Below are 26,841 nucleotides of genomic sequence, written 5' to 3'. Positions count from 1 at the left end.
TCACACACTGAAGTGTTACACATTGGATGATAATATGACCATCTTACTATTGGGAATTAAGTTGAGAAAGAACAAGAAGCCAGGGGTAGAGAAGTATTCTAGGAAGAGGAGATGACGGGAAGCCATAGGAGCAAGCAAGGATGGAATCTGTAGCAAGATGAGAAAGTAAAATTGCACATGCAGACAAGAATGATGTTAAAAATGTTTTAGTACTTGTTTCCTTTCTATTAGTTTATGCTAGTGATATGTAATGGTTACATTCATTTTGGGGAATGGGTACATACATTGTACATATAACATCTTGATCTGTTTTACTTTCCCTCTCCTCCTAGGGCTGTTTCCTTTTGGGGAAAGGATGGGAGTATTGCCTGCTTCACAAGGTTGTTGTGAGGATTAAAAAGGTGGTGTGTGTGTGTGTGTGTGTGTGTGTGTGTGTGTGCACCTTGCATATAATAAGTAGGCACAAAATGAACACTGGTTGAATGAATGTGCTTTGTTATCATTCAATTTTAATGTATCAGCAAGACCACATTAGGTGACTCACGTCTGTTAGCAACATCTGGTAATATTTTTTCTCCTATTTTTTTTAGCAAAAAAGCCTTCATAGGATCCCACTTTGGAAACCAAGGCAAAGGAAATCAAGCATCCCTCACTATGTAGAATACATAAGGCTTTGAGCAGAAGCAAGGGAGTGAAAACAGGCAACAGGACTTCCAGTTTCAGCTCCAACATGTTTCAGGCAATATATCGTGTACTAAAAGGGACAGTGTCAAAGGAGAGGAGGAAGCCTAAAAATCATATGGGAGTAGGAGAATGAGTGATCTAGGAAAGCAGTTACAACTTCTATAAAAAAGAAACAATTTTCAAAAACCTTTTGAACCAAAACACTAAAATATATGTAGTACATAGTCTGAGGAAGGCTCATCATATACATGAAGCTTTAAGTGAATGCATGGAAAATGATGTCACCCTTTTTGTTAGACTGTAAATGAGTCATCAGGGACACTCACATCAGATCATGGATTAAATATCAAAGGAGACTAGGCAAACAAGGATGTAACCATATAGTATCTGAAAATTGTAAAGAAGAAATTCAATATTATGCCCCTTTGGATATAACAAATGGGTTGAATGACTCCTTAAATTCCTAAAATGAAATATGCTGGCAGAGCTTGGCTTCCTTTCCCAATGGACAAATCCATACTCAAACTAAATGACTTGAAGGACTTTTTTTACTCTGAAATTCCTTAAAATACCATCATGTTTTCATATAGAAAACAGACATTCTGGAATCTGAACAAATTAATGTCAAAGATGATCTCTAAAAGGGAATGGAGTGCCTCAGATCTGAACCTCTTGAATTTCTAATTGGTCAGCTTCACTCTGACTATACCATAATACATTTTGACACCTACTTTACCATTAGGAAATTTTAATTACCAAAAGTCTATTCCTGTAACAGAATTGATATACTTAATAACAGTGCTATTTGTCTGAGTAATAGGAAAGTGAGAATATCCATCTTAATAACCCTATATCTTCCTATGTGTATTTTTATTTGCTATTACAACTTTTAATCTTAAAATTATTCAGTAATTATTCTTAGTCTTAATTAAAAGTTATATAAATATATCTATGATATTCTTTTTTCTATATGTCATTCAATTTCCATATTCTTTGTAGTGTCCTGAACTTCTAGTCTTACATTTTCCTTATTTTGAGGTTTCCAGAACTGAGCATACTCTTCCAAACTAAATGTGTCAAAAAATATTCTCACCTTTTTCTCTATATGTCAGATACTGAAAAATGTTCACTGTGCTTAAAAAGGAATACCAGCAATAAAACAGCCAACCATCCCAAAGTAATTACTTTCATACATTTCATTCCACATCTATGTAGGATTTAGGTACTGTGGTAAATGAGGTGAGAACTGATATGATATGGAAATAAGTGAGTTTGAGCAAGGATTGCCAGAAAGTTTGATGTACTTCTCAGATTGATCCTTTCATAGATGGATTTTTAAAAATTTTGTCTAAAACGAGGCAAGTCAAAGGGATGTTCGGAGCCAAACATTTGGAACTGTGCTCAGCTTAAACTACTCAGTATAGTTTTACAGCTTTAACCTTTTAGAATTTCAGAAACTACATGGGAATTCATTTTAAAAACAATAAACCTTATGTGGAATTAGAAATCTTTGCTCTAGATTTTCTGGTATCAGAAACTTCTGTAATGTCTTCTAGTAAAAAACAGTGAGTATATTATGAATATTTTGATTCAGTTAAACTGATTCCACTGAAGCTACCAGAATGGTTTTATAGTAAAATTGTCATTTACATATTGTTTTCATTGTAAACAATACATAATGAAAGTAGATTGCTTGATGTTGAAAGCCTGACTTGAAGTTTTCTAGAAACTTGTAGTTTTTTCTTTCAAATGGAGTAAAGCTTTCATGATAATAGGAAGATTTTGTTAGATCTTATTTATTCTACTTATTATTTCATAAGTTTGTTTCTATCTTTTATAGAAATTTAAAATAGAACCATAACCCTTAGAAACAATATAATGAAAGCAGAACATTAGTGGCATAGATCGGCATAGCATCACAGTTAAGAGGACAGCACTTACCAACTGGTACAACTGGGCAGGCACCATCCTAGTTCAAGTTGCCCAGAAAGCAGACCCTACAGTGTTAACTCATGGGAGTTAGCTCATTTGTTAACACTGGGAGTTCAGGTCTAGGGAAACAAAGTGAGGGAGAAGGAAACAAGGCCACTAAACAGGGAGAAGAAAATGTATAGTGCACACTTCTAAGTGGCCAAGCTCCGCAACAAATCATCACTGGTTGTTGGAGGAGGAGGGCCATCTCTGGGTAGAACAGAGGAGGTGACATGAGTCAGTCCTCTCCATTTGCAACAAGCTACTAAACTTTTTTTAAAGGTTATTTTAGTACAATGTTTGCAGTACATTATGATTACATTCATCGTGGAGAGTTAATGCTTATATATAACACATCTTAATTCTTTCTACCTCTCCTTCACCTCTCATCTCCCCAGTTGGTGCCATCTCATAGTCCTCTTCCTGTTTGTAAAACATGTATCTCCCTGTTTCCTATTACCTGTCTTTTATTTTGCTCCTTATTTGTGCTTTCGGTTTCTCATATAAAAGAAAACATATTATATTAATCTTATGTTTCTAGTTTATTTCACTTAACATTATGGTTTCAAGGTGCACTCGTTTTCTGACAAATGACTCAAATTTATCCCTTATCATAGAGTAGTCCACTGTGTGTAAATGCATGCCGTATATTCTTTATCATTCATCTGTTGATGGACATATAGGCCACTTCCAAGATTTAACTGTTATGAGTTGTGCTGCTATAAATATGGATATGTTTGTATCACAATAATATGATGTATTTAATTTAGGGGGAAGATACTTAGAAGGGGAATATCTGGGTCAAATGGAACTTCTAATTTTAGGTTTTTGAAGGAACTCCATACTGATTTGTATAATAGCTGTACAAGCTTACATTCTCACCAACAATGTAGAAGGGTTCATTTTCCTCCCTCGGCCTATCCAGCATTTGTTGTTAGTTGATTTCTTGATTATTGCTATTCATTTTGTAGTAAGAAGGAATCTCAATTTTATTTTAATTTTGCATTTGCTAGTGATGTTGAATATTTTTTCATGTTTTTATTGGTCATTTGTTCTACTTCTTCTGAGAAGTGTCTTCATTTCACTTGCTCATTTTATTACAGGGTCTTTTATTTTGGGGATCTATTTTTTTTGAATTCTTCATTTATTCTATATATTAGTCCTCTGTTGGAGAAGTAGGTAACAAAGGTTTTGTGTGGGGTTTTTTCTCCATTCTGTAAGCTGTCTCTTTTCTCTGTAGGTTGTTTCCTTTGCTGTGCAGAAGCCTTTTAATTTGATACGATCCCATTTTTTTATTTTTCCTGTTATTTCTTGTGTAATTGGAGTTCTATTCAGAAAGTCCTTGTTTTCAAGAGTTTTACCTATTTTGTCTTCCAGAAGATTAAATGTTCAGGCTTTAATATTTTGGTCTTTAAACCACTTTGATTTTGATACATGGCAAGAGATATGGATCTAGATTCAGTCTTCTACACGTGGATAGCCAGTTTTCTCAGCACCATTTGCTGAAGAGATTATCTTTCCTCCAGTGTATGTTTTTGGCCCCTTTGTTCGAGATAAGATAGCTGACTGTGCCTGATGTTTCTGTGTCATCCATTTTGTCCCATTGATCCATATGTCTGTCTTTGTGCCAGTACCCTGGTGTCTTTATCACTGTAGTTTTGTGATACAACTTCAAACCTAGGAGTCTGATGCCTCCTACTTTACTCTTGTTGCCCAGGTTTGCTGTTCTAGGTCTCTTCTTGTTCCCTATGAATTTTAGGATTGTTTTCTCTAGTTGTGTGAGTAATGTTGTTGGTATTTTGATTGGGATTCCATTAAAATTGCATATCAGTTTTGGAAGTATGACCATTTTGGCAATATTTGTTCTACCTATCTAGAAAAAGGGGATATCTTTCCATTTTCTGATATCCTGTTTGATCTCCTTTTTCAGGGTACTATAGTTTTTCTTACAGAGGTCTTTCACTTCTTTTGTTAGGTTAACTCATAAGTATTTTTATTGAAGCTATTCTGAATAGAACTATTTTTCTAATTTTTGTCTCTGTGGGTTTATTATTTGGTGTACAGGAAAGTTATTGATTTTTGTGCGTCGACTTTGTGTTCTGCTACCTTGCTGAATTTGCTCATTAGTTCTAGGAGTAGTTTAGTGATTTTTTTTGGTATACTATATAAAATATGTTGTCTGTAAATAAGGGTAGTTTGACACCTTCCTTTCTTATATGTATCCCTTATTTCTTTCCCTTGCCAATTGCCCTGCCTGTTTTGTTTACTGTATTGAACAGGAGTGGTGACAGTGGACATCCTTGTCTTATTTCTGATTTTAAAGGAAAAGCTTTCGTATGTTTTTCCTATTTAGTATAATGTTATAGTAGATTTGTCATAAATAGATTTTATCACATTGAAACAACATCCTCCTTTCCTTGGGGTTTTTCTCATAAACAGATATTAGATTTTACAAAAAGCTTTTTCTGCATATATTGAGATTATGTGATTTTTTTTTTGCTTCTGTTTATATAATGTATTATATTTATTGATTTGCATGTGTTGAATCTTCTTGCATCCCTGGAATGAAGCCTACCTGGTCATGATGTACGATTTTTTAAAATAATTTGCTACATTCTGTTTGCCAATATCTTTCTGAGGATCTTTTCATTTATGTTCGTAAGAGATTAACCTATAGTTTTCATTTTTAGTTGACTCCTTATATGTTTTGAAATCAAAGTAAAGCTAGCTTCCAGAAATGAGCTTAGCTGAACTCATTCCCTGTCAATTTCATTGAAGAGTTTGAGGAGTATTGGCACTAAATCTTCTCTGAATTCTTGTAGAAGTCGTTGTTGAATCCATGGAGTCCTGTGCTTTATTTAGTTGGTAGGTTTTTTTTATTACTGCTTTTATTTCATTGCCTGTTATTGGATTATTCAGGGGTTTTTTTTTAATCTTGTTCGGTTTTAGTAATTCATATGTATCTAGGATTCTAATCATTTCTTCAGAATTCTCCAGTTTATCGGATGACACATTTTCAAAGCAGTTACTAAGAGTCTTCTAGATTTCAGTGGTGTTCACTGTAACTTTATGTTTTTCATTTCTAATTACATTTACATAGGTCTCTTCTTTCCTTTTTTAAGATTGGCTAAGAGTTTGTCTACTTTTTTCTTTCACAGAACCAACTCTGATTCTTTATATTGAGTCTCAATTTTATTAATTCCACTCTAACCTTTATAATTTACTTTCCTATACTAGGTTTGGATTTGGATTGTTCTTGCTTGTCTAGGACCTTCAGGTATTAAGTTATTTATTTAAGCTTTTTCTGTTTTTCTAATGTGGGTATCCAAAGCTACAAACTTCTCTCTTGGGATTGCTTTCATTGTATCTCCTAAGTTCTAGTATATTGTACTGGCATTATTCTTTGATTCTAAGAACTGTCTGATTTCTTCTTTGACCCATTTGTTACTTAAGAGTATATTGTTTAATTTCAATGTGTTTGCATAATTTCTCTGTGTTCTTTTGCCATTGATTTCTAGTTTCATTGTACTATGATTGGAAAGATGCATAAGATTTTCATTTCTTCTGCATTTATTAAAGCATTCTTTATTGGCTACTATGTGGTATACTTTGTAGAAAGCTTTATGCACTGGTGAAAATAATGTGTAGTCTGATGTTACTGAGTGGAGGACTCTGTAGATATCTATTAAGTCCATTTGTTCAAAAGTGTAGTTCAACTCTGATATTTTTTTGTCTAGTTGATTTATCTGTTTGTGATAGTGGGGTACTGAGGTTTACTACTATAATTGTGTTGATGTTTATCTGATCCTTTATGTTCTGTAGTTTGCTTTGTGAAATTGGTGTTTGGTGCATATATATAGTTGTAATTGTTATCTCTTCCTGTTGAATTGTTCCCTTAACCAATATAGAGTGCTCTTCTTTGCTTCTTCTAATCAGTTTTGTCTTGACGATCACTTTGTCTAAAGATAGATCCCTACTGTTGCTTGTTTTCAGGTTCCCATTGCACAGCATACTGTCTTCTATCCCTTGATTTTTGGTCTATGGTTTTTCTTTTTTGATTAAATGTGTTTATTGTATATGGTATACCATTACTTTTTGTTTTTTGCTTTGATTTTACAGGTTGTCTCTTTTGATGAGGGAGTTGAGAATATTCACATTGAAAGTTATTATTGAAAGATATTGACTTTTTCCTATCATTGCATTATTTTCCTGTTGGCTATTTGTTTTTTCTGATAAACTTCTCACTCTGCCTGGTATATCCACTCTATTTGACTTATTGGCCTTGTTGGCTTCATCGTCTCTTTCTGTAATATCCTTGAGAAGATTTTAGAGTCCTGGTTTGGTGGTCATGTCTTTCTTAAGGTTCTGTTTGTCATGGAAAGGCCTGATTTTTCATAAATTTTGAAAGATAATTTTGCAAGATAGGTCAGTCTTGTCAGAAAGTTGTTTTCTTTTAGGGCATGAAACATTTTCCTCCATGCTCTCCTGCCCTTTAAAGTTTTTGTTGAGAAGTCTGCTGCAATTCATATGAGTTTACCTTTGTAAGTGATTTATTGGTTTTCTCTAACAGCTTTTAAGATTCTGTCCTTTTGTTAGACATCTGAGTTTTTGACTATGATGATGTGTCTTAGAGAAGTTCTTTCATGATTGTAGCTATTTGGGTTTCTGTATGCCTCATTTATCTGTATGTTAACTTCTTTTCCTATACTTGGACAGCTTCTGCTATTGTTACTGTAAACAGATTTTTAAAATCCTATTGATGCTGTCTTCTGACTTTTCAATAATAATTAATCTTAGGTTAATCTTTTTGTCATTTAGCAGCTATTAGATCCATTTTCTATGTTTTTCAGGTATTTCTGATTATATGGTCACCAGCATCAGCTCTATCTTCTAGTTCTGACACTTTGTCCTGATATTGTTCACTTCTGCTATCTATACAGCGATCCCTTGGTTCACAAACTTAGTTTGTTTTACAATTTTGGAATAGATGGCCATGTTTGTTTTTCTCTGGGAAAGATGATTATGGTTATGTTTGTCACCTGATGCAGAGTTTTCAAACAAAAACAAAATTTTTTCAAACACTTCTGTTTGTGAAATAAATTGTTAACAAATAAAAGCATTCATTAAGGGAGGTACTGCTATATTTTGAAAAAAATTTTATCTCTGGATTTGTTTGGTACCTCTTTATGGGCTGTAATGCTTTGTTAAACTCGTCAGTCATGTTTTTTATCATTTTGTTTACCTCAGTTAGATTTTTATTAGTATTTTTATAAGCTCAATGATCATTTTGTTTATTAAATCCATTATGTAGTTTTATCATTTTTGAACTCATGATGAACCTTACTGATGTTTTATGTTTCCTTGATTATCACTTCATATAATTCAGCTGTTTGGCTTTTGATATTCTCCCCATCAATGCTCCATGGGTCAGCTTTGGGAAAATTAGAAGAATCTGGACATAATTTATTGTCTTACTGTTTCATATTTTTGTGTGTGTGTGTGTGTGTGTGTAAGCTGAGGGCTATGGACCCATTATAGTGGAAAGACTTTGTTGATTATATGGAGATGTCTTTAGTTAGTATCTGATTTCCATTGATTCACTCTTGATGTCACTATAAGCTTTGCCTCTGTCCCAAGTTTTGATCATCTCCATTAATTTGGAGAAGAGAGGGTATGGTATAATTGGTCCAGCACCTAGATATCTAGAAATGAATTACAGTATTGTTAATGACACAAAGACAAATCAGATATAGTAATACCTCACAAATGCTTCTTTTTTGAACAATTCGATTCACTAACAAAAGTGGCAAAATTTTGCTTCCATTCGTGAACTCCACATCAGACGACAAACATCTGATGGCCATCATCCCTAAATAAACACAAGTGTGGCCACCCTCTGCAGAATTGTGGCACGAATTAAGATTGTGAATGTAGGTACCACTGTAGTGGCATACAATTAATAGTGACAACTATACCACCCTGGCAATAGTATTGTGTCAGTTTCTCCAGCTTTTCTATAGTTTCTAGTTTTCCTGTCAGCTCTCTTCTGATATCTGGAGATCTACTTTTTTCTTCATCAAGTTGTTCTTTTCCAAGTGTCTCATTTCAGGTCCCAGACAAGTTATCTTTTGTATAAACTCTTTTGAGTCTCAATTTTATCATCTGTAAAATAGCATTTATAACAATAATAGTATTCTAATATTATGACAAAAACTGAATGTCTTAATACACTTAATGGAATTACAAAGTACCAATAAAGGAAAATGTTAAAACTGGTTTGAACCACTATGGCATTTCCTCACATACGGAACCTATTAGGTGACTACTGAAGAGAATACGATGTCCATTCAAATTAATAAATTTAGTGCGTTTGTTTAACAACAACAGCAGCATAATAACAACAGCAACAAAACACTGTATTTTAGCCATGCCTTTAACAGTAAAGAGAAATGATTATGTCTCTCTCTTTAGATTCATACCATTGACCCATGTTGTTGGACAGTATTTCCACAGGTTAGTTAAGGATAAAGGCATGGCATTATTATTGAAAATTTAAGTTTTGAAAGTGGACAAAAGAAGTGGGATATGCAATCTTTCCCCAAATAAATATATCACTAGGACAAAAATGAGAATCTAAATTCATTTCCAAAGCACAGCTGACATTTTAAGTTGTGAGTCTAATATTCTCTCTCCACTGCCCGTGGCCAAGTCTTCCAAGCAGCCACAGTATGCTCAGGCCATTTCCTTTTCATCCCATTCAGATCTGCAGTGAAGTGTTTACCAGTAAAATTCAAGTGACAGGAGCTCAACACAGAGGATTTCATCTTTCCTAGTTCAGCTCCACGTGCTTCTAGATCTCTAGCAGAGTAACTCCACTTTCTTCTCTTTGGGTGTTGACATTCTGGGCTCTGCCTGTTGGCTTTTCCTTTCAGTAGGAGCCACTTCTCTTTTTCCTTTCAGTGGTCAGAATTTTTCATTTAGCCCTGCTCAGCATGGAGGTAGAGTGTCTTAAGACTAGCTTGTATCAACATCTTCAGCCTTGAAACTGGGAGTTTAAATAGATAAGTATTCCCTCTCCTCTGCACCATGAACAAAAGAAGATAGTGAAGATGTAAGGGAAGTAAAAAATTAGCCCTGTTCCATTTTGTTTTTACTAGATCCATGTTACTTTTCATGTGAACAGCAGTATAACTACATCTACATGCACATTTTCCCCGTTCATATTGTTCCTAGCTTTCAAAATGCTTTACTTTAAGTGAAACAGCAGAAGTCTTTGACTTTGCTACCCAAATTTAAGTTATTTCTTCCACTACAAAAAGTAGGAAACTGTAATCTTATATTGGGCCAAGTAATACAAAATAGAAAATTTATTTTGAGGACATAACTCTTTCTGATTATAACTTATTATAATACATCCCCTAAGAAATGTCAAATTAACCCCCTGATATAAACATTTCCATTTTTAGCTTTTTTTAAAGTCAAAGTATCAAATATTCCTTCAGAAAACACCTAGAAATGTATAGTTTTTCCCTTGACATGCAATACAATGTGGTACTGTTTCATGAATTACACGAGGTTTTTGTTTTCTCCCTCAGCAGCAGTTTTCTGGGGGGGGGGGGGGGTTTCTAATGGTTTCCCTAAAAAGACCCCATTTTTGGTACCAGTGCCAATGATTGATGTTTCACATTCTGTTCTTTGATTTCTTTTGTTTTAGTGGTTCTGGTAGCCCTAATATTGCCCAATTTTGTTCATCATTCACTGTGTTCAAATGGTGCTAGCTGTCCATTTTCAGTTTTTAAATAGGAGAAGTAATAACTACCTGTTTTGAAAAGCTCATTGGGATTATGGGTTTGGTTAATATCCTCTAAAAACAATTTTTAAAAACTCGAGTAGAAGATTACAAATGACTTTTTATGTGATTGCATCCCCTGGTACTTTGAAATAAAAATACAATAAAGAGTATAAAACCACTTGGTCAGAAAGGCTAATCCTGGTTGATGCTATTTACATTTAGATTTAAATAAGTCAGTCTATTTGTTCTTTCAAACTTTGCTTCAGGTTTTAAATTGAGAATACATGGAAATTAAAAGGCATAGTATACTTAGATATATCTTGAAAAGTTATAATGCCTTACTAAATTCAGTTGATTTCTAAGAACAGTAACTGTGATGAACATAAGGAGTGAGAATATACAGTTACTTATGTTTAATAAAACAATTTTATTTCAGTAATTACTAATAATAATTGCATAGAATGCGAACCACAGAGAAGGACCGGCTCATTAGAGAATAAAGCCAGTGCTGTGCCTCTGGGCCTGTGGTTACACAGACATACCACACATGCACACAGAGTGTCTCTGACTCATGATGATGCCACATAATGATTTTGCTATTTTACAATGGTAAAAAGTGATAAGCATTCAATAGAAGCCATTAGTCTAATTTTTTTAATTTTGAGCTTTTCCTGGGTTGGCCACATGAGGTCCAATTCTCTCTCATGATGCTGAGCCTGGAAGGCCCCAGGCAGTCATGTGATCATGAGGGGAAGCATCAACACTCTGCAAGGCACTGTGTTGCTGAGTGACAGTGTTTGGTAGGTTGGCTGTATTCAATGCATTTTTTATTCACAATTATTTCAATTGAAGATGGTTTTATTGGAACATAACCCCATTGTAAATTGAGGAGCCGCTGTAGTCAGAGTCTGATTCCTGCATTTGATGCATGATAGTGTATACAGCAGTATCTCATCCTAGAAACCTTTTCTACCAAGAATTCAGACTTAGTTCTATTCCCAGATGGACAGTGCAACGAAGACTTATTTCGTCCATCATGAGCTGAGAGATTCAGATAGACATCTTCAGGGATCTTAAAGTTCTTTAATTCTCTGGAGAAGATAACCAGCAGGGGAATAGCTGGGTCAAATGGGACTTCCAGTCCTAGTTCTTTGAGGTATCTCCATAATAATTTCCACAGTGGTTGCACCAGTCTACACTCCCATCAGCAGTGGAGCAGTGTTCCTCTTTCCCCACAGCCCCACCAGCATTTGTTATTGGTTGATTTCATGATAGCAGCCATTCTTTCCGGGGTGAGGTGGAATCTCAGCTTTGTTTTCATTTGCATCTCTCGAATGACCAGCGATGTTGAACATTTTTTCATATATTTATTTGTTATTTCTACTTCTTTATCTGAGAAATGTCTGTTCATTTCAGATGCCCATTTTTGGATTGGGTTTTTAAATTTGGGAGGTCTGATTTTTTTTTTTTAAGTTCTTTATAGATTCGAGATAGTAGACCTTTGTCTGAGGGACAGCAGGTAAAAATTTTTCCCACATTGTGGGTTGTCTCTTCACACTGTTGGTGGTTTCTCTTGCTGCGCAGAAGCTTTTTAGTAAGAAAAGATCCCATTTGTTGATTGTTTGTGCTAGTTCATGAGCAACTGAGATTTTGTTCATAAAATCTTTTCCTACACCAATGTCTTCAAGAGTTCTACCTAACCTCTTTTCCAGCCGGTTTAGTGTTTCTGTGTTAATATTTAGATTTTTCATCCATTTTGATTTTAGTTTAGTGCATGGTGAGAGATATAGGTGTATTTTAGTCTTTGGCAAGTTGAAACCCAATTCTTCAAAGAGGAAGGGGAAGTTGAAGGGGTAGGGGAAAGGAAAGAAGGGAATGGAATTAATGAGAAAATGAAAAAATGGAAACAAAGTCTTTGTAAATAAGGAGGGATGGAGGGGTTGAAGGGAGGGCTGGGGAAAAAAACAAGAACCAAGAGAGATTATGTAAAGGTGCAAATTTCCAATGATGAATGTCATTATATTGTATACCTAAAATGTACCAATGAAATAAAATTTTAAAAAAATACACATATACACATACATGCACACATATTTATCCATGCATATTTAATTATTCATTAAATTATAATTTATTATAATAAATAATCAAATGCATTATAATATAATTTTCATAAATAATGCCTGAATTATTTGCTAGATCCTCAATACTTGGCACTCAATCTGATCCAAAACATGTACTCAGTGTTTGTTGAATGCAAAATAAATGGAGAGCTAATCTTTAGATCACTTTAAAATATTGTTCTACCTAATGCCAGTCAATTTCCAGTAATTCTAGGAAATTACAACAAACATTGAAGGGCTCTTCAGTTAAATGTTCAAATGTGGATTATTAAAAGTGATATTTGAAGATGACAGACTACAGATCTGCTTAACTGTACTATTGTCAGCAACATCACATCAACTCTTGCTCTTCTTCTTAAAAGCAGGAACCTTCCAGGGCAGAATTGTGAGGTAACACTCTACAGCTCCATTCCTGTGTTGTGTATCTTAGATTGTTTTGCTGCAGGCCAATATGTTTATCTTTGGAAAAAGACTGGGACAATTGCAGACAATTCCTACCAATAAGAGAGAGTCTCCCAGGGGAAGAAAATGTCTTCAAAGGGGAAATGAACCCTAGTGAGGCTGACTCGTGGAAGCTGGAGAAAAAATGCACCCTGGTACCTCCACTCTTGGGTCTGAATTTGAGAAGAGCAGAACTCCCTCCAGTCAGGGGTATACAACACTAACTATGGTCCCGTGCTGCACACTAGATCTCTAGAAAAGTAACTGAAAACCAAGACTTTGGGCGTTTTGACTGTGTAACTGAAACTTTGAGCTTTGTGAGCAACAGCTCCCAATTTCCCCACCCCTGCCCCGGTAACCACTCTCTACTCTCTTCTTCCGGGAACTGGACTTTATTATTCTACCTCTAAGTGAATTTATACGCATTTTTCTTTAGGTGTCTGGTTTATTTAACATGATGTTCTCCATGCTCACCCATGTTGTCCCTGTGGCAAGATATCCTTTTATTTTAAAACTGAATAATATTCATATATTATATATAAGCTGATCAAAACCTATGATGGATGTTTAAATTGAAAAAAATTATTACAGTAAAAGATACACTGCCATTACTTCCTTCAAAATATTCAAAATACTCCCTCTCGCTTTAAACAGGCTTATTGCATCATTCTTGACAATGCATCTTTTACTATGCTAAGTTTTAAACATTCACAATATTTTTTATTTCACACTTGCTTTATCCATTCATCTATCCATGGTTACTTAGGTTGTTTCCATATTACAATGAACATGGAAGTACAGCTATCACTAGTGCAGACACATTGATATATCTATAGATAGATCAATCATGTTCATGCGTTGGAAGAATTGATGCTCTTAAAATATCCAAATATCCATCCTACTCCCTAGTGGATGTAGATATAGATATAGAAAAAAAGACCTATCAAAACGTTCTCTGAGAGCTGGAAAGTCACTACTGCCCCTCTCTCAAGGAAGGTGATTTATTTCATCAAGCCAGTATGGTTCATTTTTTGTTAATTAGGCAATGTTTTCTGAGGACTTGTCATGTGCTGACCCTAAGCTCCAGAGGCACTAAAGATAACTGAGATGTGTACTGTTTCCTGTGGTAGCCTACGGTACAGTGCAGTTAACCGCCGAACCACGAGAGCTGCCTGGTAACAGAGGGCTGCCCAGGGAAGCACGATGAGTGTGTGTCAGCCCATTGCTCACTGAGGTGAGCTAGGAGTCTAAGAAACATTTCCACAAGAGAAAGGAAGGCACTGGGGGCAACAAGAATCATGTGTGAGGTGCAGCAACACAGGAGGTGGGAAAAAAGACTCAGTGAAACCAACATGGCTCTCTGGAAAGCAAGTGATAGCAGGAAATAAATGCGTTTCCACATGGTAAGCCCTCCAGATACATGCTTTTGAAGTTCTGAATGTCCTGATAGTAATATGTGACCTGTGTTAGTGTTAACTAGAAGAACAAAATCAAGAGGGTGTGCGTGTGTGTGTTAGGAAGAGACATAGAGACACAAACAGGTTTCTTATAAGGAACTGGCTCCCATGCTCATAGGGGCTAAAAAGTCCCAAGCTCTGCAGTTGGCAAGCTGGAGACTTGGGAGCACTGGTTGTGTTGTTCCAGTCTGAGAGCTGGCAGGCCTAAGACTTGAGAAGTGCCAGTGATTCAATTGAGTCCAAAGTCAGGAAAACACTGATGTTCCAGCTCAACAGCCAGGCCGGAGGAATCCAGGCCTTTGGCGGTTTGGATGAGGCCCTCCTACTTCAGGAGAGACATCTGTTTTACTCACTCTACCAATTTAAATGTTAATCCTATCCAAAACACTCTCTTGGTATCATCGAGAATGACATTTAACCAAATACCTGGGCAACACAGGGCCCAAGCAAGTTGATATGTAAAATTAACTATCATAACTGCCTCAGTCTTTTAAGCATCCAGTGACATTTTGCCAGGCTAAGTTGTCGGATCTCTATGACTCTTGTTTTTAGGTTTTGCTGTTTTTGAAAGTCTCACAATACCAGAGAAATTCCTGGCAAGGTTAAGAAACCCTTACCTGAAATGTTGAGAACCAGAAGCGTTTTTGGATTTTGGATTTTTTCAGATTTTGGAATGTTTTTGTATATATATAAAATGAGATATTTTGGGGCTGGGATCCAAGACTAAATAAGAAATCCATTCATGTTTATATATGTACCTTATACATATATCTTGAAGATAATTTTATACAGCACTTTTTGTATACCTGTGTATTGACTACAACCCATCACATGAAGTCAGATATGGAATTTTCCACTTGTGGCATCATACTGGTGCTCAAAAAGTTTGGGATTTTGAAGCATTTCAGGTTGTGGATATTCAGATTAGGGATGTTCAATATATACTATCATCACTTCGCTGTGATAATTTATTAACAGTATTTTCAGAATTGATAACTAACTCCTCATTATGACTCAGAATATATTCATGTGCTCTGGTGGCTAAGCACATGTACTAGAAAGCCAGTGTGTCTGGGTTTGAATCCGAGCCAGGCTCACAAGCTCTGTAACTTTGAGCATCTAGCTTACCTTCTCTGTGCTTTATCTTTATTTTTAAAATGCAGGTAATAATTCCTAACTCTTGTTTTGTTACAAAGATTAAATCAGTTAATACATATCAGGTAATGCATGTCAAGATATAGGTAGCAGGAATGTAATAAAAAATATGATGTTTACAGCGACATACATTTTATTGTAAAATGCTATTTCAGCCTCCACTCAGTATTTCTCAAGTATTGGCACTCAGGAAAAAGCCTTTAGCAAAAGCATAACATGAATGTACTCAATTAGTGTATCCTTTGGATAAACTAAAACCAAAACTTCAAAGCCTCAGTTGGCTTGAGAATGACACCAGATTTAGAAAATGAGTTAGAGAAGATGAAACAGAAAGTGACACATTGATAGAATATGCACAGGCCGTGGAGTCGTTGATTCACTTCACTACTTCTGTTCAGTTTAGTTTGTTATAGTCAAAGAATTTGTCCATATTTTAAATGGTTCTTTGGCATCTTAATGTTAAAAACATTTGCAAACAAGCTAGTGTACTCCAAGAGTGCATGGAGATGGAGAAGTGTGTGACGGTGGTCACAGTCGGGTTAGGAGTTCTTCCGAGTAACTCGGATAGATTGGGACCAGATTGTCTTTGGGCTGAAGCACACCTGACCAATGGACTAGCACCCCTGGGTCTGTCACTGGGACTCAGGGCTCCTGAGCCCCTGAGCAAGGCACCCAAAATACCCACCTCTTCTATTCTAGTTATGGTATTTCTGATTTGCATTAATAACCACATCATTCACTAAGTGAACTCCTCTTGATCACACAGCTTATTTGCATATTTACAGAGTGACATGTGAGAAATCTTTGTTATTTCAGTTTAATCTAAAGTGTCTCACTGTCTTTAGGGGCCTCTTTACTTTTACAGCTATGTTTATTTAGGGCACCCCCTGCTGCTGACTACGTTTCAGAGGCCTTGGTACATCCTGAGTGTATACACTTAAGCCTAGCCGCTCACATGTGATGCAATGTGATGTCTGTAACACATTGTTTTTCCATTTTGATCTAACAGTGTTTTCATGTTGTTTTGGAGACGTATAAAATATATCCATATTACTGTGCACTTGTACCTCTATGGATAACTGTTCCATTTTGAAAACTATTTTTCAGTCAGGCACTGTGGTACACACCTGTAATCCTAATATTTTAGGAGACTGAGGCAGGAGGATTACAAATTTGAATCCTGCTCGGGCAGTTTAGGGAGATCCTGTCTCAAACTAAAAATAAAAATGTCTGAGGATGTAGCTTAGTGTGGAGACCCTGGGTTCAGTCCTCAGTATAGGAAAAAAACCCTAATTTTTTATATTTTCAAGTTCCCATGTCTGAAAAGTCTGTCATTGAACATATGTTCAGACCCAGCTCTTTGAAGTTGGTTATATTCATCCATTTGCTTATTACCTTGGAAAAAATTCTTCCTGTAACGGCAGAGGAATCCTTTGCCCATTTACCATGTGACTGAAGATAGGGAGGATTAAGTCTGAATGGAGGGATTACTGCTTTCAAAAACTGAAATTGTGAAAAGTATTTTGTTGTTGTCATTGTTGTGGCTTGGAGGATTTCATGGTCCCCCTGCTATTGGACTGCCTCTGTGAATTCTCTCCTTCCCTCTTGTTCCCAACTTGCAAATTTGCAGATGAATTTCTATGGACTTGTAATGCTTACATTAATTCTGTGTCTTTGAAATTTTTCAAAAAGGAAAACTTAATCATTGGGCCTGTATGTTTGTTATTGTTATTCATTGTTATTCTTGTATCCATTCTTAGCCATGGTTATAGTGGCACATGCTCTATTCAAATATTACCATGAAGTTAAATTTTTCTAAATCCAAAGACTATTCTGGTGAAGCAAGTTTCAGTCTATTCTAAAAACTCGGAATTTGTTTTTTGATTGCTAAACTCAGAATGCACCGGGCCGTGCCTTCTTGTATTTTCCATTTTTCTTTTCTTTCAGAAATGGTGCCATTCATTTAATACTTCATTACAACTGAACTGCAATATGTATACATGGCGTGCAAAATGAGCCATTTTGTTTTAAAACAGATTGCAGATGAAAGGAAACCATTCATTTCTTGCTTGCTTGCTGTAATTACTAGAGCACTAATTACTCCAAATCACTGACATCCCGGGTCAGGAAGAATGACAACAGAAACATCAAAGAAAAGATGTGACTCGCTTGCTATGACAGATTTTTTCATCTTCTCAGCCACAGTATATCTTATGGCTACTGTTTTCCAGTTTGATGGTGAAAAAAAAGAAAGAAAAAAAAAGAAAAACACACACAGTCAAGATTGCTGAATGTTTACTATTATTTCATTCGCAGTTTGACGGTGAGAACATGTATATGAGCATGACAGAGCCGAGCCAGGACTATGTGCCAGCCAGCCAGGTGGGTTAATTAATCTTCTCTGCCTTGTTTCAAATTGTAATTAAACAAATTCAAAGAGTTGCATTGCAAATGAGTAGCACTATCAGTAACTGCCGCAATCAGGAATAATCATAATTTATAAACAAAGCATTCAAGCCTTGTTTCCAGTTAATGAGATGGAGCTGATAAAATACCAGAGTTGGCATTTGTTGAAAGATACTACCTTGTTTCCTCTCCAGAACGGCAAGCAGCTGTTTTGCCAGCATGATCTTTCCTAAACAGTTGTTTTACCTTTAGGAAATAAAGTCTTTACAGGTGCAGGTTATTTGTGCTTCTGACTGTAGACAAGTTAATCATTATAAGCTGCACATGTCACAAATAGCTTTAATTATCAAATGTTAGGGCCATTTTCAACTAAATGTTTTGTTCCTCGCCAAGATCACATAGCTGGTAGGCACTGGAAGGCTGCTTTTAAGATCTTGGGGGTGGGGGCAGAGTAGCTTTCTGGCCCCAAAGGAGATATGATGAAAACCTTTCAAGGGCACCTTTGTATCCATTTCCCTGGGAATGGTCGACAAGGTATTTAATCATGAGAAGTGACAACAAAAGTCCAATGAGAATGTAAACGGTTACATTTATAAAAGTAAATGCTTGGTTAGCTATTTTTAGATACTTAAGACCAGACCCTTTAATCCAGAGAGGGCATTTAAAGCAAAATTATAACTGCCCTAGGGTTAACATAAAATATAAGAACATTGTAAGCAAAAATAAATAAGTGAATAAATGAGAGTGAAGGAGAGTTCACAGGAGCATTTTGTGGACACGAATCTATTTTATTCTAAATCAGTAAAATCACAGTACCTTGGAACTTCACTTATCGGTCACTAAAGTGTAAACTCTAACATAGTGAAAAAAAACAAAACAAAAACAAAAAAAACCCCTCTAACAGAGTGGTTTTCAATGCCTATTTAATTTATCCAGATAGATTTGATTGATAACTGGAATGGGAGGGAGCCAAAAGAGGGAGTAGTAAACTATTTTTCTTAATGGTGGCTGTCAGGGAATTAAATCTAATGTATATGTTAGGGTGCACTCCAAGAACAAAATGTCTGGTGCTTAACTCAAAACAGGCAGGCCTGCATCTCCATGAACTTGGCATTTATTTAGAAGTCATTATGACTACAGCCTTCTCTGGCAGACATCCTGGACACTACACTACACTGTTCTGTGGAAAAGGTCACCACAAAGTTCAAAGATCCTGACTACATTTCTTTCCATTCAATTGAGTTGATCAGTCTAAGAATGCCTTTGGAAGGCCAGGCTTTGCATTTGGAATTCATACTTAACTAAATTCATTCAGCTAAGTAGCCTCCGAGATCCATAGGTAGTTCTGAATAGAACTGTTTGATTAAAAAATGAAAAATGTTACTATTAATTTTCTTCTAACCATCAATCCCAAAACTGTACTGACAAGTTTAGTATTACTATTAGATTAAAGCAACCCAGTACCATCTCTTTGGTGCCTTTAGGGTTTTGAAGTGTAAGGGATAATTGAATTTGTTTGAAACAGTAGAAACACAAACTCAATAAATGATTATGGTTATAAAGCAGCTGCTCCCTTTCAGAGAATCATTATGTCCTTCTTAAGGAGTTTTGGATAAAGGATTGGAAATTCAGAACATATACATCATAACAAGTTGGCTCCTTAGATTTCTAAATTCAAGTACAATGGATAATGTTAAGCCCTTACTGAAATTAAACAATGAATATTATTTTTCTTGATATTTTAATCAAGAGTTACTAAACATGTTGCAAATACCAATGATAACTTACATAGAAGGAATAAAGAGCTCCAAATACTTTTATGACTTTTAAAGATAATGCAGGTTTGTGAGCCAGAGCAAACTTTTTTTTAAATAATGCAGCATACATATTTTAAAAGTTTTTTAGAATGAGCTATTTTAAAAATTGGCCTAATGTAATGTAAGATGATATATACCCTGGAGGAGAATGAACTTCACAAATTACATACGTTGAATGGCCCCCGCTAAATTTTACACTTAACATTTCTTTTGTTTACTGTAATATAGTGTGTTCAAGAATTCATTACCTGGTATTCTTTTAGACAATTTTAATCAATTTACCCCTTTAGGCAGCCATAAATAAGATTTTAGTCAAACCACAGGAGGAAAAGTAGTTTTGTTTCTTTTTCCTATATAACATCAAACATCTGCATAGTTTAGTAATCCAAGATAACTTGCCTCATAGCACCACTCAACAATTATAATTCCTGTTCAATTTTCAAATCAGTACATGCTTTGGGACTTATAGACCAAGTTGCTAAGTAGCAACATATGGCACACTACTGTTCCTGCGATGTTGCTGCAAGCATACAACATAATTCTAAACTTGCAATGATTTTTATAGAAAGCCAATGCTGGAACTGCTCCAGAAATGAAAATACACTGTAAAACTTAATGACATTCTTTTAGACAGTCCCAGAGGGCTTTTTGGCCCTATTTACTGCATGCATTCTACCTTTTAAGCTAGAGTACACAAATCCTTAAATTTTTTTGCATATACCTTTGTAATTGATAGGCAGCTTTAAAATGGAATACATCGTCTTATAATAAGACTGACAAGTATGTAATAAGAACCCATAACATTTACACTGCACTGTTATGCCCTTCTTGGAATATTAACTATTTTCTCCTGTGAGAGCTATGACTGTGCTGGTCACTCAGAGCTTTAAATTAAACACCATTCAACTTTTGTCTTACTCTGGATAGCAGTTGAACCATACAATGCAAGATTTCTTAGTGCATTTCCCAACCCTGTCTAACGAGATCGTGTTGCTTTATATGCTGTGAACATGCAGGATCTTTCCGCATAGCTCGTGGATGCAGTGAGTGGTCTAAGAAAAGCCAGAAGAGAAGAAAGGCGACTCTCCCATTCTCACCCCAAGACTCTCCCTTTCCTTCTTAACTGCTCATGCTTAAGATGACAATATGGAGACTGAAAAAGTACAAAATTCAGATACACTAAATAAACAAGTTTAGAGAGCTGATCTACAACAGAGTACTCATGTCACTAATGTATTTACTAAGTGAGTAGATTTTGGCTGCTCTTACCAAACACACAAAAATAATAGTAACTGTGTGAAATGATGGGTATGTTAATTTGCTTCACTGAAATAATCCTTTTACTATCCACATATATTTCATAATCTGTTTTATGTCTTGAATATATACAGAAAAATTTGTTTTTTAAAAAAAATATATACACTAGTGTGCCAAAGAGCATGCTAAGCCTGAAGGAAATTTAGGTTCCTACCTGAGCTGGATTCCCACCAAAAGCTTCACAGTCCATTCAGATATACATGCTTTGGGAACCCCTCTACCTAAACAATTTAACCCCTTTTCTCTAACTCCTAGAATCATTATACTGCCTTCTATAATTCCATATATGTTACTCTACCTAGGATATCAGTGTCTGTCCAGATTAAATGCATCAAAGAACCAGAAGAGGAGTTTGGTTCTCTTCATTAAGACTTTCTATGGCCCCAAGATTATTTAATCTTTACTTCTCTACATACACTATTGCTTTTCCTCATTCTTTTTCGAACGCAGATTCCAGAATATCCTCTTCCTCCTCTGCTTATACATTCTTTGCTTTCCACTCACATGTGCAGTATTTTGCACAAGTTTTCTGCACACAGGAACTCTGTTCTTTGGCTGCTGCTTCAGGAGCAGCACTGCCTGAAAGGGTAGAGAAGGACTGCTGTGTTGTATACAAGAAATAATCCCTTGATGGGGGAACGAGAAGAGATTTCTGGTGTCAGGTGATGGAGGAGCTGAGGCTACTTGATTGTACCAGGTTTTTCAATGAATCACTTCCTCCCTGAACTTGGCCTTCACTGTGCTGAGCCAGTTCCTTCTGTTTTGTTTTTTCTTCACCCCTTCCCCTGCTTGCTTGCTGAATGCCCACTTACCCTCATTCTTTCTTTCCTTCCTGCCTGTTTTTTTCTATGAACAGCTAAGTTTGAAAGAGTTTTTCTCATTAATTCTGAACATCAAAGTAAATGCTATTCAGATTTCTGACCTGAGACCATATTTTAGGTTACTCTCAGCTTGTGATCAGCTTTTTTTCTGCTTTTCTCCACCTCCAACCTCCACTGGAATTCTGACCCTTACCCAGTTTCTCAAATCTCAAGGATAAAAATAACATTGGTAGAGGCTATGGTTTGGATGAATGCCCTCACAAAAGTCCGTGTATTAACAGCTTCCTCCACAGGGTGGTGCTATTTAGAGGTGTAGAACCTTTAGTAAATGAGGCCTATTCCAGGTCCTTAGTTCACAGGGCGTGTGCCCTTGAAGGGAATTGGGAGACCCTAGCCCCTTCCTCTCCTTTGATTCTTGGCTATCAGGTGAGCGGTTTGCTCTGCCACATGCTCCCCACTATTGCCACTGGACAGGCAGGCCTACCAGAGCCTAAAAACAGTGAGTCTGTTTAATCAGGATTTAAAACCTCTAAAATGTAAGCGACCCCAGAGCCCCCGACCCCACAGCGCCACCTGTAGCCTGCTCACCTGGCCAGCTTTGCTGGGGCTTGGAACCTCTACTTTGTTCCTCCCTGACCCAGGTGAAGGATGAATAATAAAGAGACAGGAAGTCAGCTCAACAGGCGGGCAGCCGGGGAGCTCTCATCTCTAGCGGGCAGAGGAGCCCCAGCCTTTGGCTCACCTTACTTTTATTCACCCAAACACGGGGGCAAGCAATCAAGGTAACACAAGATTCATCTAGTTTCCAGGATTCATCAGTACAGACTCTGGTAAACAACTTAACCTCAGCTGTATAACTTTTCCCTAATATGCAATCACCCCTGAGAGCAGCCTTCTCCCTTGTGCTTGCAGAGGAGGCCAATTAAGCCTTAATTCTCCTCTGGTCCTCAACCTAAAACCACAAACCAAAATAAACTTTTTTTAAATTAGTGATCTCAAGTGTTTTGTAATAGGAATAGGAAGCTAACATAATAAAATATGGTAATGTTTATGTTTTTCTGGAATCTTAAAACTAGCATTTGATATATATTTCCTACAGTACATTTTGATTATAAAAGTTGAAATATGTGTGTGCATACATATATAGATATAGAGAGAGAGAGAGATATAGATATATAGATACACTCTGTATACTCTATCCTGATCTACATCTATATTTGCAGCTACGTCTATCTGGGGCAGCTCTCTCAAATGAATTTCAGGTTTAATTTCCAATTCCACTAAGCTCCTGTGCCTAACAGCAGCTCAGACTCAACACATCAGTTTATTAAACTGCAGTTCATTGCTGCCAGCCTACTTCTTCACACCCCAACTTTGTTTTGTGTATATTGCTTCAGTCGAAAGTGTCGACACCACCTACCCAATGACCCAAGCTGGAGACATGGGGATTCTCCCTTATCACCCACATGTTAGTTAATCTCAGCATCTATTCTACTTTTGTACAAAACTTTAAATTTGTCCCCTTTTTTTCCATCCATACAATTACTGCCTTAGTGCTAATCCTCAGTTCCTCCTGAACTCACTTCCCCTTCTCATTTTCACCTTTCCACTTCACTCACTGTTGCTGAATGGTATGTACCTCAAGGCCTTGCCAGTGTCTGTACATCTGAGTGTGAAGATACCTGCTCGTCCTTATGTGGCAGGTGGTACACCAGAGTCCACAAAGATACCCTCATCTTGCCCATGTGATTGTGAACTCATGAAGGTGGACCTTGATGTTGTTTCTCTCTGGATCTATGCCTGGAAGTGTGTGACATATCAGAGTTCTACAGCTTTATTTGTTGAAAGATAAGTAAATGAATTAAACTATTTTGGTTCCTTTTTTACTGTATTGATTCTCTGAGTCTTCTAATTGCAATGAGACTTGGCCCTGCATCACAGACAGTTGGCAAACCTAGCACTTTCGGGTTGATTGCAGTACCACGCATTGTCTGGGGTGTCAGTGCCTTTCAGCACATTAACTTAAGGCCCCAGTGCTTCGCCTCCTGAGAGAATCATTTCAAGGACAAGACTCAAAGAGTTAATGTGGTAATGAACTAGAACACAAGAAGCAATTACTGTTGCAAGAATATCATGTTTTGTCTATAATTAGCAATACAATGGCAGCAGAACCACTAGGACTCTCCAAGTTCTCTTGTACAGCATTCTCTCAGATCTACTATTAGAATTGTTTTAAAATTTGCAAACATATTGTCTACTCTCTATTTTGTAATTACATGCTTTCCTAATGAGATAATTCCCCAGGTCACAGTGTAAATGAGGTATGACACAAAAAGCCTAGAAACTGTAGTATTCCTGAGTATTTTTAGAAAAAAAAATTTCTTTACTATGGACCATAAAATTTCCATGATTGTGACATAAATTTGAAGTATAAATTAGACCAATTACTTTCATATTGATTCCTTTTGGAGAAATCTCAGAAGTAAAGCCAACTTGACTTTTTGACCATTAGCCCAATAAAATGATAAAGCTGCCATACTCTGAGTAATCTAGTTAGTCCAACAAAGTCTGGCATCTTAACAAGCTCAGACTAGTTACTCAAACCAGTCTTCAGTGTAACATTCAAATGATTACTCTGTGCAGTCCCAGAGGTATTCATTACAGACAAAATTGCTCTTGTTGCCTTGCATACGAGCTGAGTTTTCAATGGGAAATGAAAGGATGCCTGGAAAAATAGGCCACCTAATTACGTTAAACTACTCTAGCATTTGGCTTGACATCTTCATTACTCAAAATTAAAAAGATGCTTCACTTGAGCACACAAGTTACTATTGTTTATGTTGTTTTCTTGCTAAATTGGCTTCTTACATGGAAGTCTGTTTTTCAGCATTATATCTTGAAATAGCTCACATATTTCTTACACTTTATAAAAATGTCTTAATAGCTGTATGGATACTGAATACAGGTACCATACAAATACATATATATTGGGCTCATGGTCATTAAACACTCATGAGTCTTTCTGCATATTTTCTTGATCATTATATATTGGTGTAGTTGAACTTTGATTCCTTCCCCTTACAGACTTTATCATTATTATTATTATTGTTATTATTTTAGTACAGTATTGACTCTGCTAATGGTAACTGACCATCTACATGAGAACTATGAATTCCTCAAAAAATGTAAATAAACCATAAAATTTAAACTGAAATTCATTTGTCCAGTAGACATGTTTTATATCAACCTCACCAGCAGAACTATTTTAGGAACATTTTAAAACATAAACACATGCAGAGCTCACCATCTACTGATTGCCAGTTTCTACTCATTGACACTAATGAGGCTGCTGACAGGTTAAATGTTGTGTATCATATATATTTCCAAGCTGTGGGACTCGTGAATATAAGACTCATTTTTTTATCAGAAAAATGAATGTTTGTTGCCTGTTATGCTTGAGAATTTTATTATGATTCTCTAATAGTATGTTTTTTCAAGCATTAGGGGAGTGTATTTCAGTGATAAAAATTATGAAAAGATCTGAATGAAATAGCGTTTGTGGTAAAAACAAATTCTGGTAATGTCAGGCTCCATTTGGAACATGGCTGATTCAGTGGAAAAATGTCAACAGAAGCCAAGACATGTAGGCAAAAGGAAGGGGCTGTGGTTCTAGTACATAGCCTGCTGGCTATGCAGTGGCACTTGATACATTTTGAAAACAACTCTCTGACTTGTTCACAATTATATTTTGAGAATTTTTTTTTCTTTAGTACGTGAACAACTGTGAAAAACTAAATAATCTTTTCTGGTAAAATTTGCAAGTACGTGTTATGGAGGGGTTTTTTTTCTGGCACTTACAATAAACCTGTCACTAAAGAATACCCAAAACATAAGCGTGATATTTCAAGTTCAGACTAGTAGTAATCTGCTCAATGATGCTGCCTGGCCATGCCAACTTTGTTTCCAAGGCACTTAAAGACTCTTCTAAGCACTAAAATTTTTAATATGTCAATATGTCAAAAAGGAACAGTTTTGCCCATTTTTAGTGTACAAACAGCGAAGCTTAGAAAAGCCAAGGCTTCCCACTTAGCCTGTCCCTTCTGAAACTCCCTTCTTCATAGACTCACCTGCAAACCAAATACCTTTAAAAACGTCAAGTTACTCTTTCCAATTTCATTTTGTCAGTTTGGAAGGAGACCTAGCCAGACTTTCCTGAAACCCAAAGAGGGTTTCAGTTTAACTTCTATCTATATTTGTATTTTTTCTTTATTTTGTGTTCTTTTTCATCTATATTATTTCAGATTTGGGGTGTGGAAATATTTAACTGTAACCCTAATTATTTGAAATTAAGTAGTGGCTGTCTTGGAAAATCTTTTTTACACCTCCTTTGCTGTTCATCAGTTATGGTAATTGATCCTGTTCTAGCAGAGCCAAACAAGTGATTTATGAGATGCACCATGAGATTATTCAAGTGGAATAACTTGGTTTGAAAGTCATAGAAACTCTGGTGGTCATGATTTGAAGACCAACAGTGAAAACTTTCCAGAATTTCCCTAGCATTTCAGAAGGCCATTCTTCAAGTAGAGCTAACCCTTCTGGGAGTTATTTTCTGAAGTCACAAGGCAGAGTGCCCTGAGAAGAAGTGTAGGGAGAGAGAGGCAATGGATTGCAGAATGGAACAGGGCAGTAGCTCTATAGAGAAGTTGCTCTCAGGAAATCCTGGACTCTTCTATACTTTGGGTACTGAGCCAATAATCTCTAAAACCAAACAACTGTGGTCTCTCACCTGGCTTTGTAGCTCTTGTGGGGGTAGCTTATTGTGTGAATAGGTGTTCAAATTAGTGTATCTTGGGGAGA

General features: G+C 36.2%; 1 protein-coding gene across 3 annotated transcripts in view; it reads left to right on the top strand.

Annotated features, from left to right (window-relative positions):
- Tox (thymocyte selection associated high mobility group box) overlaps window positions 1–26,841 on the top strand; it is a 334,717-nt gene that overhangs the window by 151,817 nt on the left and 156,059 nt on the right. For all 3 annotated transcript variants that reach the window (XM_004842147.4, XM_087190351.1, XM_087190352.1), the window contains exon 2: window positions 17,940–18,005. In XM_004842147.4, the coding sequence (XP_004842204.1) occupies window positions 17,940–18,005 (66 nt within the window). The remainder of the gene's footprint in view (window positions 1–17,939; window positions 18,006–26,841) is intronic.

Source organism: Heterocephalus glaber, unplaced genomic scaffold (assembly GCF_053883595.1).
Source record: "Heterocephalus glaber isolate CG9 unplaced genomic scaffold, H.glaber_assembly_v1.0 deba00001553, whole genome shotgun sequence".
NCBI lineage: Eukaryota > Metazoa > Chordata > Mammalia > Rodentia > Bathyergidae > Heterocephalus > Heterocephalus glaber.
This window is presented reverse-complemented; position numbering and strand designations above follow the sequence as displayed.